At 43.2% G+C, this 13,345-nt stretch overlaps 1 protein-coding gene across 4 annotated transcripts; it reads right to left on the bottom strand.

The window, feature by feature from the left end:
* Positions 1–308: 308 nt before the first annotated feature.
* Positions 309–12,712, bottom strand: CCNA1 (cyclin A1). Of its 4 annotated transcripts, none has more exons than XM_019809489.2 (9): positions 12,631–12,712; positions 11,211–11,399; positions 6,539–6,785; positions 6,228–6,352; positions 5,378–5,601; positions 4,064–4,268; positions 3,010–3,123; positions 2,027–2,160; positions 309–1,757 (listed from the first exon to the last, which is right to left on the bottom strand). In XM_019809489.2, exons 2-9 carry the CDS (start codon positions 11,373–11,375, stop codon positions 1,706–1,708), a joined length of 1,266 nt encoding a protein of 421 aa, XP_019665048.1. In that variant the 5' UTR covers positions 11,376–11,399; positions 12,631–12,712; the 3' UTR covers positions 309–1,705. The 4 variants fall into 4 exon arrangements, with proteins under 4 accessions (XP_019665048.1, XP_011235020.1, XP_019665049.1 ...); XM_011236718.3 differs by lacking the exon at positions 12,631–12,712 and adding an exon at positions 12,234–12,491; XM_019809490.2 differs by lacking the exon at positions 12,631–12,712 and adding an exon at positions 11,901–11,992.
* Between the last annotated feature and the right edge of the window lie 633 nt (positions 12,713–13,345).

The following is a 13,345-nucleotide window of genomic DNA, read 5'->3' as shown; positions in this document are numbered from 1 at the left end:
AGCTGGGGTATATTTAACCTCTTTCTTGGGTTCCTGATAATGGGTGGGCAAATACTGCTCCCCATCGTCCTTCTCATGGCCCACTTCATCAAGGGCCCCTCAATTTGTGGCCATGTATGAGTTCCTTGGGAAGGCCTGAATCTGCCTGAAGCCACAGACCAAAGAGACCACAGAGGCAGACAGGTGGGGCTCTCCCACATCCACAGCCCTGTCCCAACCAGCTTCCTACACTGGCTGGCAAGTAGTATGAGGGGAGGGGCAGGGAGAAAGATGTGAGAACATCAAGAGAACAAATAAATCAGGGTATATTCATTTAACATTCCACAATAATATAAATAACGAGGATTCAACTTACTCAATACAGATAATCTCGAAATGCAGTGCTGCCTAAAACATATAACACAAAGGATATGCAAGATAGTCAACAACCATTAAATTTCTAAAGCAAGCATTAATGTTTATGGATACATTCTTATGAAGTATAAAAACCATGTGTGATTCAACACCAGATTCCAGGAAGAAAAAGAGTGGGATGAAAGGAAGGAGACAATGAAGGCTGCTATTCTGTCTCAAGCAGGCTGGGAGGTCCATAGGCAACAATTACATTCTAGTTCTAAATAAAGTATTTCAGGGACACAAAATAAGACAAGCAAGTCAAAGCTGAGGACCAGGTCTTTGCAATTGGTGGATGGGTGTGTTGGGGGGTGGGAATAAGTATGTACAAATCGCTGGCAGCAAAGAACATAAGAATTATAGGTTCAGCCCTCTATGTCCTGGTTTTGTGATTTTGTAGAGCGGTTTTGTGACCTAAAGTCAAGGTTACATTTTGGATCCAGGTTAGCAGCAAAATCCTCCTTTGCAATATAATTCATAATGAAGGACTATTTCTCAGGTCCCTTCCAGCTGAAGTAAAACATTCCAAAACAAGAATATTGCTAGTAAAAGAAATGGTTACTTTGTCAGGATCCAAACTGCAGTTTGAGACAGCCATGTTTCCCAGGGAGGTGATTGGCCCATGTTAACTGGCAGAGAATGAGAGGAAGCGTCCCCAACCAGGTCCCTCAAATCTTTAAGGCCCGAAAGGGACAAACAGCACTTCTACCACGAAAGTCTTGGCCAGAATTGCCCTCTCCCACTGCCTCCTGAGGAGGGGGCAATGTTGTGGCAAACGCACAGCATGCCTGTTATGCTGCCAAGGGCCTGTTTATATCCCTGCACCAATGAGTCTAAGCTTAGAGTTCCTTCCTTTGCCAATTTATGGAGAGCTGCGTGAAGAGTAAAGCGATAGGAAGGAAAAAGTCTCAGGGGAGGTCACTCACCAAACAACAAAAATCTCTGAATTCCTCAAAACACTTAATCCTAATAGCATGCCAGATTTATGAAACCAACTTTGGAGAACTATTGAAATAGAGATGGCATTTATAATGCTCCCCACTAAAATTCCAGGCGAGCATATGGGCCATCCTAATTAGTAAATAAGTCTAACACATGGTCACAAGGCAAGTTGTTTGTTTATTCTTTAAAAAAGGTTAGATGATATTACAAGCTACTAAAGTCTAAGACGAACTAACTACATTTCCATTTTTAAAAATATGGCATCTATCTTGTAGCAACACTAGTTGACCTAACTTGCAGAAACCTATAAAAGTTAAGACGAATTCGGCTGATCCGGAGGTGAAGTTCTGAAAGTGCCTGCATAGGAAACTTATTGCAGAGGGAGAACAGCAGGTGGTTCCATCAGAGACACGTGCATGTACCTGAAATGAGACCCAAAGGACGTCAGTTTTGTAAAATTCTAGGCCATGGAACTTTCCAGGCGTTTCAACAGAAAGGGAGAAAGCTTTCTGACTGTATGTACTCCAAGCTGACAAATTATAAATCTAGACCTCTCTACATTGATTTTCCTGATTTAACATGCAAGCCTAGCACAAGATTTCCGATTTGTTCTATTTTTAGTTCTGACATGACTATAACCTATTAAAGCTTTAAATTAGTAAGCCTAGATAAGAAAATTTCATAAACTTACTTTGAAGCCTTATACTTCTCCCTAATTGCTTGTTGAGGTCGATGGGGTATATCAAGGCATGCTTTATGTAGCTCACTCAGGCAAGGCACAATTTCATTTAATGAATAGCCTGTAAATGCAGCAAGGGTTTCTGGCTAATCAAGACAAAAGAAAAAAACTGCATCATATAACTTTATATCAGAAAGCTGAAGATAAAAACTTGAAATAAAGGAAATTAATTACTTAGGAAGTATTCACATTCATCTCAAAAGAAACTGTAATCCTCCTTCAGTGACTTTAGAAATAAAATATTAGGAAGAACAGCCGGAGTTCTCCATTTGCTCGTATTGTATACTTATAATGCTCAGTTTGGAGGCAGGTTACTTTTACCAATTCCCTCATGAGCAGGATTTCTACTGGTCCCTAAAGAGCCTCTATTTACCCAAACACCTTATTTACACCTTATATATGAAAGTGAATGCAGAATAATAAATAAGTACTCTAGAAAATAAAAGTAGGTAAACCACTTCTTTTAGCATAAAAGTGAGCCTTCAGAACCAAATCGAGGGGCCCATTTCCAATCTTGCTTCTTGGACCAAGAGGCAGCACTAACTGCCCTGTTTCCCTGAAAACTTGATGCAACCTTCTGACCATCCTAATTGGATCCAGGTTGTTTTACACACAGAGGACAAAAGTCAGCAACGTTTGTCTGAAGTGTTCAATGCTTGCACCGCAAAAGCACTCCCCTCATGAGGTGGGCATTGAGGTTTCCAGGCCTGCTCCTTGACTTTCTGCAATCTCTACTCAAAGCCATTGAGTCAAAGCCATAAAGGCTGACCTGCAAGAGTCAGCGGTATGTTGTCATCTGCTGGCAAGACAACCAGTTCCTTGTCAAACTAACTTCCCGTCATAAGAAGCCCACCAATTCTAAGCCTTGAGAGTTACTGAACAGATTCTTAGATGAGCCTGGAATTTCATCTAGGAAGAAGTAGTTAGAATCTTACCCAGAAGTGCCTGTTCACAGTATAGTTTGCCAGGCAATAAGCTGCTGCAGCTACCAATGAAGGAAGATATTTCAAGAATGGGTCAGCTTCAAGTAGACTCAGTTCTGCTACATACTAAGCACAAGAGAGAAAATCCCAGTGGAATTAGAAATTTGACTAAGGTTACAAGTCAACCTAAAAATGTCAAGGGAAGAAATTGTCTTATTTTTGTTCATCCTGAGCAGACAGAAACAGATGCTCAAAATTATTCACTGGGTTAATAATTGCTATGCCTGTCCATAACTGGAATAACGTTTATGCTGCAGTAATATACAAGGATTTGGTCCACCTGCACAGTATATATGAGAGGTTACTTTTCTTATCTTATACTAGTAGTACAGGTGTATGCTAGTCACGTAAAGTACCATTGTTCTGACCACTGGAGTGGGATTAGAGTCTTTGGCCAATGGCAAAACTATGACCACATTGAAACTATTAATTTGTCAGGCAAATGCACGTAGTTCAGAGGCTAGAACAGTACCTGTGAGATTAGAAGAAACACATTGGGAAATTTATACGTACATCTTTATTACTCTTTGAGTAGCATATACATACCAGATATACGAGATCACAGTGGCTGGACACCAAGTTTTCCAAACCAATACTTCGGTGCCTTCAGTACTATAACCCCAGATGACCAAATAAGGCTTTATTATTATTACTTAATATGTTAGAGTAAGACTGGGCCACATCAAACTGCATTTACTCTGTTCCCATTCTGTAAACTAAGAAGAGGTGTTGCCTGCACGTGGGCTGTATTTGACAAGGGAACAATTTCCAAACTTAAATTTCTTTTAAAAGTTGGGTGATAGACAACTCATGCCTACCAAACATGAGCAATAGTATTGTCTCATAACCAGAAATCATGATCCTAAAATTAGCTCTCTTCCATTACTAAAAAGGTTTTCTGGACCCAAGACAAAGAACTGAAAAGGCAGGAAAAACGGAAGTATGATCGGGAAAGGCTACTTTTTATCTCCTTGGCTCCCAAGTTCCCAGAAGTCACGTGGCATACCTTGGCCAGATTCTCAGTTCTGACGCACACTCCTTGTCTCCTTAAGTACTGAAGGAGAAACTGGTTGGTGGTTGGCACTGTGAGATCAAACGCCAGAACTTTCAGGAGCAAGTGTTCCATTCTTAGCAGTTGGCGTTTTGTGTAAGTATCATCAGTTATGTAGACAAACTCGTCTACTTCAGGTGGGTATATTTCTTCATATTTCCTATGAAACGTAAAGAGGTTTTGGAAGTAAAGCTTGGAACGTGTAGCGCTCCGTCCTGTGCTATCACAACCAGCCTTTTGCATGCCTTTGCAGACTTCTTTACTTCGTATCCACATATCCACTTAAATATCACTAAATGCTACTGGCCTTGAAAATATTAGGAGCTTGGTGCCAAACCAAGACCATGAGTATTATAAGGATATGTTGTACTTACTGCTAGCAGTAGTAACAGAAACAATTTCCAACTGAATTTTAGGTTAGGTTTTGGCCTCTCATATGCTGAAAGATTCTGAATGACAGACACACACATAAATTCACCTTAATTCTATTGACTCCATTCATCTTGTGGAAAAGAATGTTATATTGAACACAATCATAAAACAACAACTCCTTCTTAGAGCTTTAGAAAGATCATGTTCAAAATAAATAAATAATAAAAATAAAAAGATCTTGTTCAGAAATCTCTATTGAATTAGCAAATGATGCTATGGATCCAAGAGTAAGATAATGATATAATTTCATTGTTACCAACTTTTTTGCTTTTGCTTCTGTTTCCGCTTTCTGTAGTTGGCAAGTTTCTAGGCATTAATGACTAAAATGTCTGTGACAAGAAGAACTGAAGAAACTGCCATCCACCAACAGGTCACTGAATTTAAGGCAGTTCAGGCCTAAGCCAGCTCTTTTTTGTACACAATGATAATCTATTCACTGTAGCCAAATAAACTGTGTTATTACAGGACATTTGCTAGATCGTGAAGATGGCTTTTGTATAACCAAAATCTTTTACATAACCAAAATCTTTTTGTATTAGAATGCAGTCAAAAGACCACACTACAAAATAGTTAAATTGGATTTTGAATTTGAGCTGATGGCTGTCTCAGTCATGATATTGAATTTGTTGCTATAAATCTTAAACATCTGAAATGAAGAGTGAACATGTGTTAAGATTCAGTTTCTCAGTAAATACTGCAAAAATGATGATATTTTATCAAGGGATGCATGAATAAGCTTTAATTATTGAGCATTGCATTTCTTCAATAAATGGGAAAGAAAATCAAGTGTTTTGACAGTCTGCAGTTTGACATTATTTAAGCTGAAAGAACACTTACGAAGCCAGAAGAATAGCTGCTGTTCCTACAAGCTGCAATTTCCCTCTCAGAACAGACATGCATGAAAGAAACCTGTCCAGGAAGTTGACAGCCAGATAGAGAGTCTCTGCTCGAAGCTTATACTCTTCACCGACCTCAACAAGCCAGTCCACCAGAATCATTCTCATGCCTTCCGTGATATCTGGTTGCTTCCTCATGTAGTGTGCTTTGGGCCTGTGTCTTATCTGTTTGGGAAAAGAGTTCTGATACTTAAATAGTTGCTATATCAGAAAGATCACTTCACAGTACAGTTGCTATTTAAAAAAGAATCTCGTGAGCAAAGGTTAGGAAGAAACTGATCAAGAGCCAAGTACATCTTTACTATGTGGAAGAAAGTACGAAATTCTGGTTCTGTAATACGATCAGGTAACAAATAACAAATAAAGGAGGTGGGAGAAAATAGCAGTATGGGTTATTCCTATACTTAAGGTATAAAACCTTTGAGTCATGGAGAAATAGTCCAAGTAATTGCTCCTTTTCTCACAACTATTATTTTTTTTTGAGATTTATTTATTTATTTGAGAGAGATTGCAAAAGAGAGAGTCCCCAGCAGACTCCCCACTGAGCGAGGAGCCTGATGCGGGGCTCGATCCCAGGACCCTGAGATCATGACCTGAGCGGAAATCAAGAGTTGGATGCCCAACTGACTGAGCCACCCAGGCATCCCATAACTATTATTTTTCATAGATATTCCAATGTTTAGATGTCATAAGAATGCTATTCACTAGTGGTTTTGGCCAAGAGTTTATAACTATCTTAGTATTAAGTGTTTTGAGTGCTGGAATTTGAAATAGAATTTGGGAAAACTCACTTCAGCTTCTCTAAGGTACTGATGAATTTCTTCAGCATATTCAGTCATGTTTATCACATCTGTACCAAAATCTGATGCATCTTCAGACTGGGAATGGAGAGATGAATCTACCACCATTGGAGAAACTGCGGGGGTTCAACGTTATCAGGTAAGACATTCAATTTAAAAATTCATTCCATCCACTAACCCTCCACAGGCAGTTGTGAAAATAAGTCATTACTTCATGGTTTTCTCCTGCTAGTTACATGCTATTGAATGCTGCAGGCGATTATGGGTATAGGGTATTGTCGGCCACAGATGAGTCAGATTACCTGTGTTAAAATCCAGCAGGAAGTGAAGGTCTGACTTGAGTGTGCTGGTGTCTACCTCATACACATCCTCAAATGCCATCTCCTCTTTCCCTGTGCAGCTGTCTCTGTCCCCCTGATCAGGCTCATCCATGTAGATGTCAAATCCTTGCTTGGCTGGCACCTGGACCGTGCAGTCAGAGAGCACTTTCTTTCCAGCTGGAGGGAAGACATTTTCTGATCCAGAGAAACACCTGATTGTTGTGATCCCCTAGAAGAAGGTTAAGTTTTTTGTTAGAGGCCACCCCAAAGACCGTATAGGTGATATAAGCCTCTGTGACTCAAACCAGCAGGCTGGGAAGATGAGAACAGGCTTAAATTGAAACATCAAGGTCTGCAATTTAATTTCAGAAAATGAAGCTTCTGAAGTATGACTTCTCCCTTATCTTTCTCTACATCTGACATTTGGGAAAAGAGCTACCTATAATTTGTCATCTTTCTCACATATTTATCAAAGGGAACTCAAGATTACAGAAAAAAGAGAAACAGTAGCTTTCCTCCAAAATGAAATAGGTATGGCGGGGGGAGGAGGGGAGATTGTTAATTGGCTTTCATACTTCTAGCCTTACAGGATTTTGTAAGTACCCAGCAAAGCTCTTGACACACAGAACTGAGTTCCTATAGTCTTCCTCCTTAAATAGCTTTTAGTCAGTAAGCGCCTTTATAAAATTCCCATTTTATACCCAGATATTTAGAAACGTGATTGTTTTAGAAACTCAGACTACTAACTGCTCTTACTAAGCCGTAGCATCTCTTGTATGACATAATGTAATTACCCTTGGGGAAATCTACTTCTCAATCTCTCTCCCTTCTATTTATTCCTATAGCATTAGCAGTGGGAATAACTATGTGCAACCCCCTCCGTGAATAAGCACATTAAGGTGAGTCATGGCAGACAGCCTGACGGTCAGCTGAACCAGGGCAGGTGGGCAAAGTTTATGAGTCTGAGTTATATTTATGCAAATGTTAGGTCTGGCTACTATAGTAATATTTGACTGTTAATAATTAATCTTGTTGTTTACTTTTGAAGCTACTTTCAAGTTAGTATGTGTTTTCCCTTCTATCTAGCCAGTTAAATATTTAACTTCTGTCTAGTAAGAAAAAAAATTTTTTTTAATTAAGATTTTATTTATTTATTTGAGAGAGGGAGAGAGTGAGCCAGAGCATGAGCAGGGAGGAGGGGGAGAAGCAGTCTCCTTGCTGAGCAGGGAGCCCAATGCGGAGCTCAATCCCAGGACCCTGGGATCATGACCTGAGCCAAAGGCAGACACCTAACCAACTGAGCCACCCAGGAGCCCCAAGAAAAAATTCTTTTTGGTAACACTAGAAAAAAAAATAAGTAACAGGGAATATATAAAGAACCAAAATCACACGTTACTGGAACCATGATTCCAAGTCACTACCAAGTTTGACTTTTACTTCAAAGATATATGTACAGGGATTGAGACGTATATTCATTAAATATTTACTGAGCATCTGTTATGCACCAGACACTGTTCTAGGTGCTCAGAATTTAGCCATGAACAAAACATTCAAGAAGGGTTGCCTTCATGGAGTTCACATTCTAGCTCGGGGTGCTGGGGAAGACAAATAAGACAAGACATGTTACCTCAGATGTTGTGTTCAGTGCTTTGGAGGAGAATAACACAAGGAAAAGAAAGTCCTTGCCATTTTAAACAGTATGGCCAGGGAGGGCCTTAATGAAGAGGTTAGATGTGAGCAAAGATGCGAAATGAGGTAAGGGAGTAAGTCACACAGATAGGGGGGTAAGAGCATTCTGAACAGAGGGAATGGCATGGGTAAATGCCCTGATGTTCAAGCGTGTCTTAGAGACGAGCAAGGAGTAAAGATGATAGAATGAGAAAGAGAGGGGTATAGGTCACAAAGTCAGAAAGAAAAGAGAAGCCAGATCAGGTAGGCCTTACCATAGACCATTTAAGACTGTCTATTACTCAGAGGTGGGAAGCCACTGAAGCAGCCATGGAGGAGGAGTGGTCTGATCCGATTTATGTTTTATTATTTATTTATTTATTTATTTTTTAGATTTTTATTTATTTATTTGACAGAGAGAGAGACAGCCAGTGAGAGAGGGAACACAAGCAAGGGGAGTAGGAGAGGGAGAAGCAGGCTCCCAGCGGAGGAGCCTGATGTGGGGCTCGATCCCAGAACACTGGGATCACGCCCTAAGCTGAAGGCAGACGCTTAACGACTGAGCCACCCAGGTGCCCCCGATTTGTTTTAATATGATCACCCTGGTTGTGTATATGTACTGAACAAGTAAGATGAAACTTGCAAATTCACGGTGAGACACAATAGCGATTTGAACTAGTGTAGTAGTAGTAAAGTCTGAGAAGTGAAGAGATTCTAGACAATTTAAAATATAGAGCCCATAGCAAATCAGATGTGGGGTGGGAGAAAAAAAGTCAAAGATGACAAAGGTTTTTGGGCTGAATAATAGGATGCATATTCCACTTACTGAGATGAGGAAGACTTTGGGAACAGCTGTTTGGGGCTAGGGTTAGTGTTCGGTTTTGCACAAATTTGAGATGCCTATTGTAAGGTCCAAAGGGAGATGTTAAGTAGGCTGCCGAATATGGGTGCCTGTAATATAGCTAAGAGGTCCAGACCAGAGATAAAAGTATGAGTCATCAACAGACAGATGATATTTAATGCCAGAGGCTTGAGAGTTTGCTAAGGGAGTGAGTGCAGATTCAGATCAAATACCATGCCCTAGAGCACTCTTTTAGATATTGAGGTGGAATGTCCAATGAGGTTGGTGGAAAACCAGGAGAGAGTGGTGTTCTCCAGGCTGAGTGAGAAGAAATTATTTCAAGGAATAAAGGATAATCAACTGTGTCAAATGCTGCTGGATCAGTCAAGTAAGGAAAGGACTAAGACAAAGAGAAGAATTAGAGAGTATTCATTCAACAAATACTTGCAGGCTACCCTGGCCAGACACTGTTGTAAGCACTGAGAATACAGTAGTGAACCTGACATCCCAATCCTCATCCTGAGGGAGCTTATAGTCAAACGGGACAGATAAACTCTCGAATTATTGCTATAAAATGGAGAGTCACTGCAAAGAGCTTTGTAGTTGAAAGGTTTTTAAGATGGAAAAAAAATACAATACATTTGCATGCTTATGAGTTTGACTTAGTATGCAAGACTGAGGAGAAAAAGGAGAGTTGCCGGAAATGACATCCTTGAAGAGGCAAGAAGGCATAAGGTGTACTGCACAGGTGGGGGGGGGGGTTCACCTTGCATAACAGCAGGGACACATAAGTCCTGTAGCAAGATGGGGATGGCAGAGTATATGACATGTGGGTACATGTGGAAATTCTCTCCTGGTTGCTTCTACATTTCTACGAAAATAGGTTAACAAAGTCATGAGAGTAAGAATGGAGGTAGAGGTTTGGGAAGATGAAAAAGAAATCTAGAAAGCAGATTTCTGAGGAGGTTGTAGAGGAATAGAGCAGGGAAATGCAGAAGTAGTGCTAGGCAACATAAGAGGTTAACTAATCGTTATGAATTTCAAGAAAGCCTGGGCAGCATAGGCAGAACTGACGATTTGTAAGAACCAGGTTTCAGTCTTTCAGTTTAAAAAAGTAAATACGGCTAAGCACATTGTTTGTTAAAACCTCTTTCATTTAAGTTTTTTCCCAAAACTTTGAACAGAGCACTTTGGGTATTTTTCCCCCACTAATCAGGTGCCACCAAAAGGCATAGGTAGTCAGTGGATGAAGGGCTTCTAATCCACTGAAGGGCCTCTATGGTGTATGGTGTGTGTATTTATATAAATATATATATATATATATATATTTTTTTTTTTTTTACCTTTCCTAAACCTCTAAAATTTTCTCACCTATTAAATGGTAAGAATTCCTGGCCTACCTACTTCACTATACTACTGCCAGCATCATTCCACTACAGATGTGAAATATAAACTTAAGGCATCGTTATGATAGGCTTGTCTAATAACAGACTCAGGGAAGTTTTTTCTATCCCAAAATTCATTCTTAAGGATCCAAACCCCTCGTTTGCATTTTTAAGTGGCTGATTTGTTTCCAATCTGTTTAGGGAGGTACCTATGATCAGTTAAGCATAAGCAACTAATATCTAATGGCCCATGATCAATTTGCCCAACTGCCTTTGTTCAGTCCTGGGGAGATTTCTACTTTCAAAGCATACTTTTGGAAGTGATTTAGTCTAGCCTTATCCAATCTGGATTCTAACATCATCTCCAATGAACATAGCAAAGATTATTCAGGTTTGCCTCAGGCACAGTCAAGATCAGTCTGAACACCACTCTGATCTGGAGGAACCCCAGTTCCATAGTTTATTTTGGTACATTAATACTTCCTCTTAGCCCAGCACTTAAATAGCTTTACATATACTTAATTGAGACAATTCCTAGACCTATTTCCTTGCTATTGGAAAAAAATAATAAAGAAAATTATTCACTATTTCCAGCAGGAAAAGGGACCAAAGTGATCTTTAACAAAACCAGTGTCCCTATAGTCCAGATTCCAAGGCTGGAATACTCAAGGGTATTTATAGGTAAAACTCCAAAAGAAACCCCCCTCCCACGGTGACAGCCCTCCTCAACAACCAGCCTCCACAGCAGTTCTGTCATTACCTGGCCACAGGTCCTCCTGTACTGCCCATTCTCAGTTAGCACCCCTAGCACGGTTCTCTGTGGGGGATCCTGGCCGAGCTGGGCTCTGGTTATCATCTGACAGGCATCAGGACCTCGAGGCACTGGAGCTAGGGCGCCTCCGCTCTTGGAGCTGCTGCAATGCATGCCCTCAGTCTCCACAGAATGGAGCTAATCACGGAAGGAGAAACAGACAAGCGGTTAGTCAACCTCTTCCACCATGGGCTCCAAGCCTGCAGTGAGTCTCTAGGAGAGAGAGAGAACGAAGGCATACGACCTTCTCTGTATTATTAGGGTTGCGAGGAAGGGCATGAGCCTTGGCGCAAGCGATCAAAGCTCCTTTGAACCAAAACAGTGATTTGAATCTCTCAAAGCTTTCTTCCAAGACCTGGTTGAAGCCGGAGGAAGAGATTAATCCTGACAAACCTCCAACCAAGGATCCTAAGACCCGCGTTAACTGGGAGTCTAAAACTGCAAGCCCGAGTCTTTCCCGACTGCCATGCTCATCTTACATCTCCTACCCTCACCGCTCCCCCCACCTCCCTGCAAACAAAAGATCCAGGATACATCACTGCGGGGAAAGTACGTCCCCTTCCCAAATGACAAGCAGGGTTCTCCTCCGCGCCCCTCCTTCCACCAGACAGAAGGCCCCAAAACCTGCTTGGAACCCACAGCACGCCTCGCTCTTCTCAGCCTTATATCTTTATATAAGTCTTGAACAATTAGCAAGTGCACACGAGGATTGGGAATGAGGGGCCGCCGGAGGGGCGGGGCGGGGGCGGGGCGGGGCGAGAGGGGACCAAGGTGTTAATAGATTCCAGCGGGGGCACCGGGCTGCTAGCCGCGGCGGCCACGGCGCTCAGCACTAATTACTTTCAACCCCCCCCCCCGCGTCTGTTGAATCAGCCAATCAGCGGCGCTCCCGGGCCTCGCGGAGGCCGCTTCCATGCCAACCGCAGCGGACGTGCGCGCCCCGGGGCCGCATCGCCATGACGACCTCCTCACCTGACACGCTCCGGGCGGACGCGCAGCGACCCCTGGGGGTTTAGGGCCGGGAGGGGCCAACGGGCGGCGGCCCCGGGATCCCGCAGCGCGGCCCAGTCCGGGCGTGCCGGGGCAAGCCGTCGCCGTCGGCACACGCGCCCCTTCAGGCGGGCGCCCCGGGCCTGGGAGGGAAGAAGGTGTCCTACCCCGCGATGGCTGGGGTTTTGGAAGGGACTGCTTCCGTAAACCCGTTCTCCCAACAGCCGCTAACTCCTCCCGCTAACGTCTTTTCCCCGGCCCGCTCCTGAGAACCTTGGCTCGGGAGAGCGACGCGGGGCCCTCGGGGCTGCGCAGGCCGCGGCGCCCTGACCGCGCCCGCCTGAGGGCGCGGCTCGCTCCCGGTCCCCGGCTCACACACCTACACTTCCTCCCAGAGAGAGGCCGAGAAGCAGCGGGTTGGCCCAGGTTTGAGCCAGGGCCTCCTAATCCATGGTGGCGGCTTGCCTTCGGTCATTTTGGATCCTTGTGCACCAGAGGCCGCACCTGGCCGACCCGATTCCAGTGCATGTGGCCCGGCCGGGCGAGAGAGGTTGGGGGGTTTTAGGGTCGCACGTGATGCGCGCAGTCCCCACAAGAGGTATTCCCGTATGGGTTCCAGCAGGCACGGCGTGAAGCGGGTCTAGGAACAGCGAGATAGTGGCCCAGGAAGAGGAAGGAACACAGGCGGCAGCACTGGGGCCTGGGACGTTGAGGGGGACTCGGAAGTGGGGGCTGGGCAGGGGGCCTGGCCACGTGGGAAGGGAAATCCCTGGAACCGGAAGCCCAAGGCGAAGTATGGAGAAAGCAGAGGGCCTCATATAAGGGGAGAGGTGGGAATAAGGGGAAGGGGCCCTCACGCAGGAAGGGAGGACAGGGTCCTTGAAACCAGGGAGCTCTCGCACCCTACAGATGTGACTGGCAACTGGCAAAATAGGTAAAATCTTTATTATTATTTTACTTATGTGTGTGTACACACAAACACATTGCATATATAGTATTGCTGCTTTCATTTTGTTTTTTAGTTTAAAACACGCATCCCTAAATTTCTAAAGCAGATCCCCCGCCAAAGGCCATTTAAATGCCCACTTTAAGAA

The sequence above is a fragment of the Ailuropoda melanoleuca genome, chromosome 7 (genome assembly GCF_002007445.2).
Source record: "Ailuropoda melanoleuca isolate Jingjing chromosome 7, ASM200744v2, whole genome shotgun sequence".
Classification (NCBI taxonomy): domain Eukaryota; kingdom Metazoa; phylum Chordata; class Mammalia; order Carnivora; family Ursidae; genus Ailuropoda; species Ailuropoda melanoleuca.
This window is presented reverse-complemented; position numbering and strand designations above follow the sequence as displayed.

Coding starts and splice junctions, on each gene's coding strand:
- CCNA1 (XM_019809489.2), bottom strand. CDS start 11,375: ATGCATTGCAGCAGCTCCAAGAGCGGAGGCGCCCTAGCTCCAGTGCCT. Junction 4,269..5,377: donor GCAGCTATTCTTCTGGCTTC/GTAAGTGTTCTT, acceptor TACGTTTCATAG/GAAATATGAAGAAATATACC. Junction 3,124..4,063: donor GAACTGAGAATCTGGCCAAG/GTATGCCACGTG, acceptor TCTTGTGCTTAG/TATGTAGCAGAACTGAGTCT.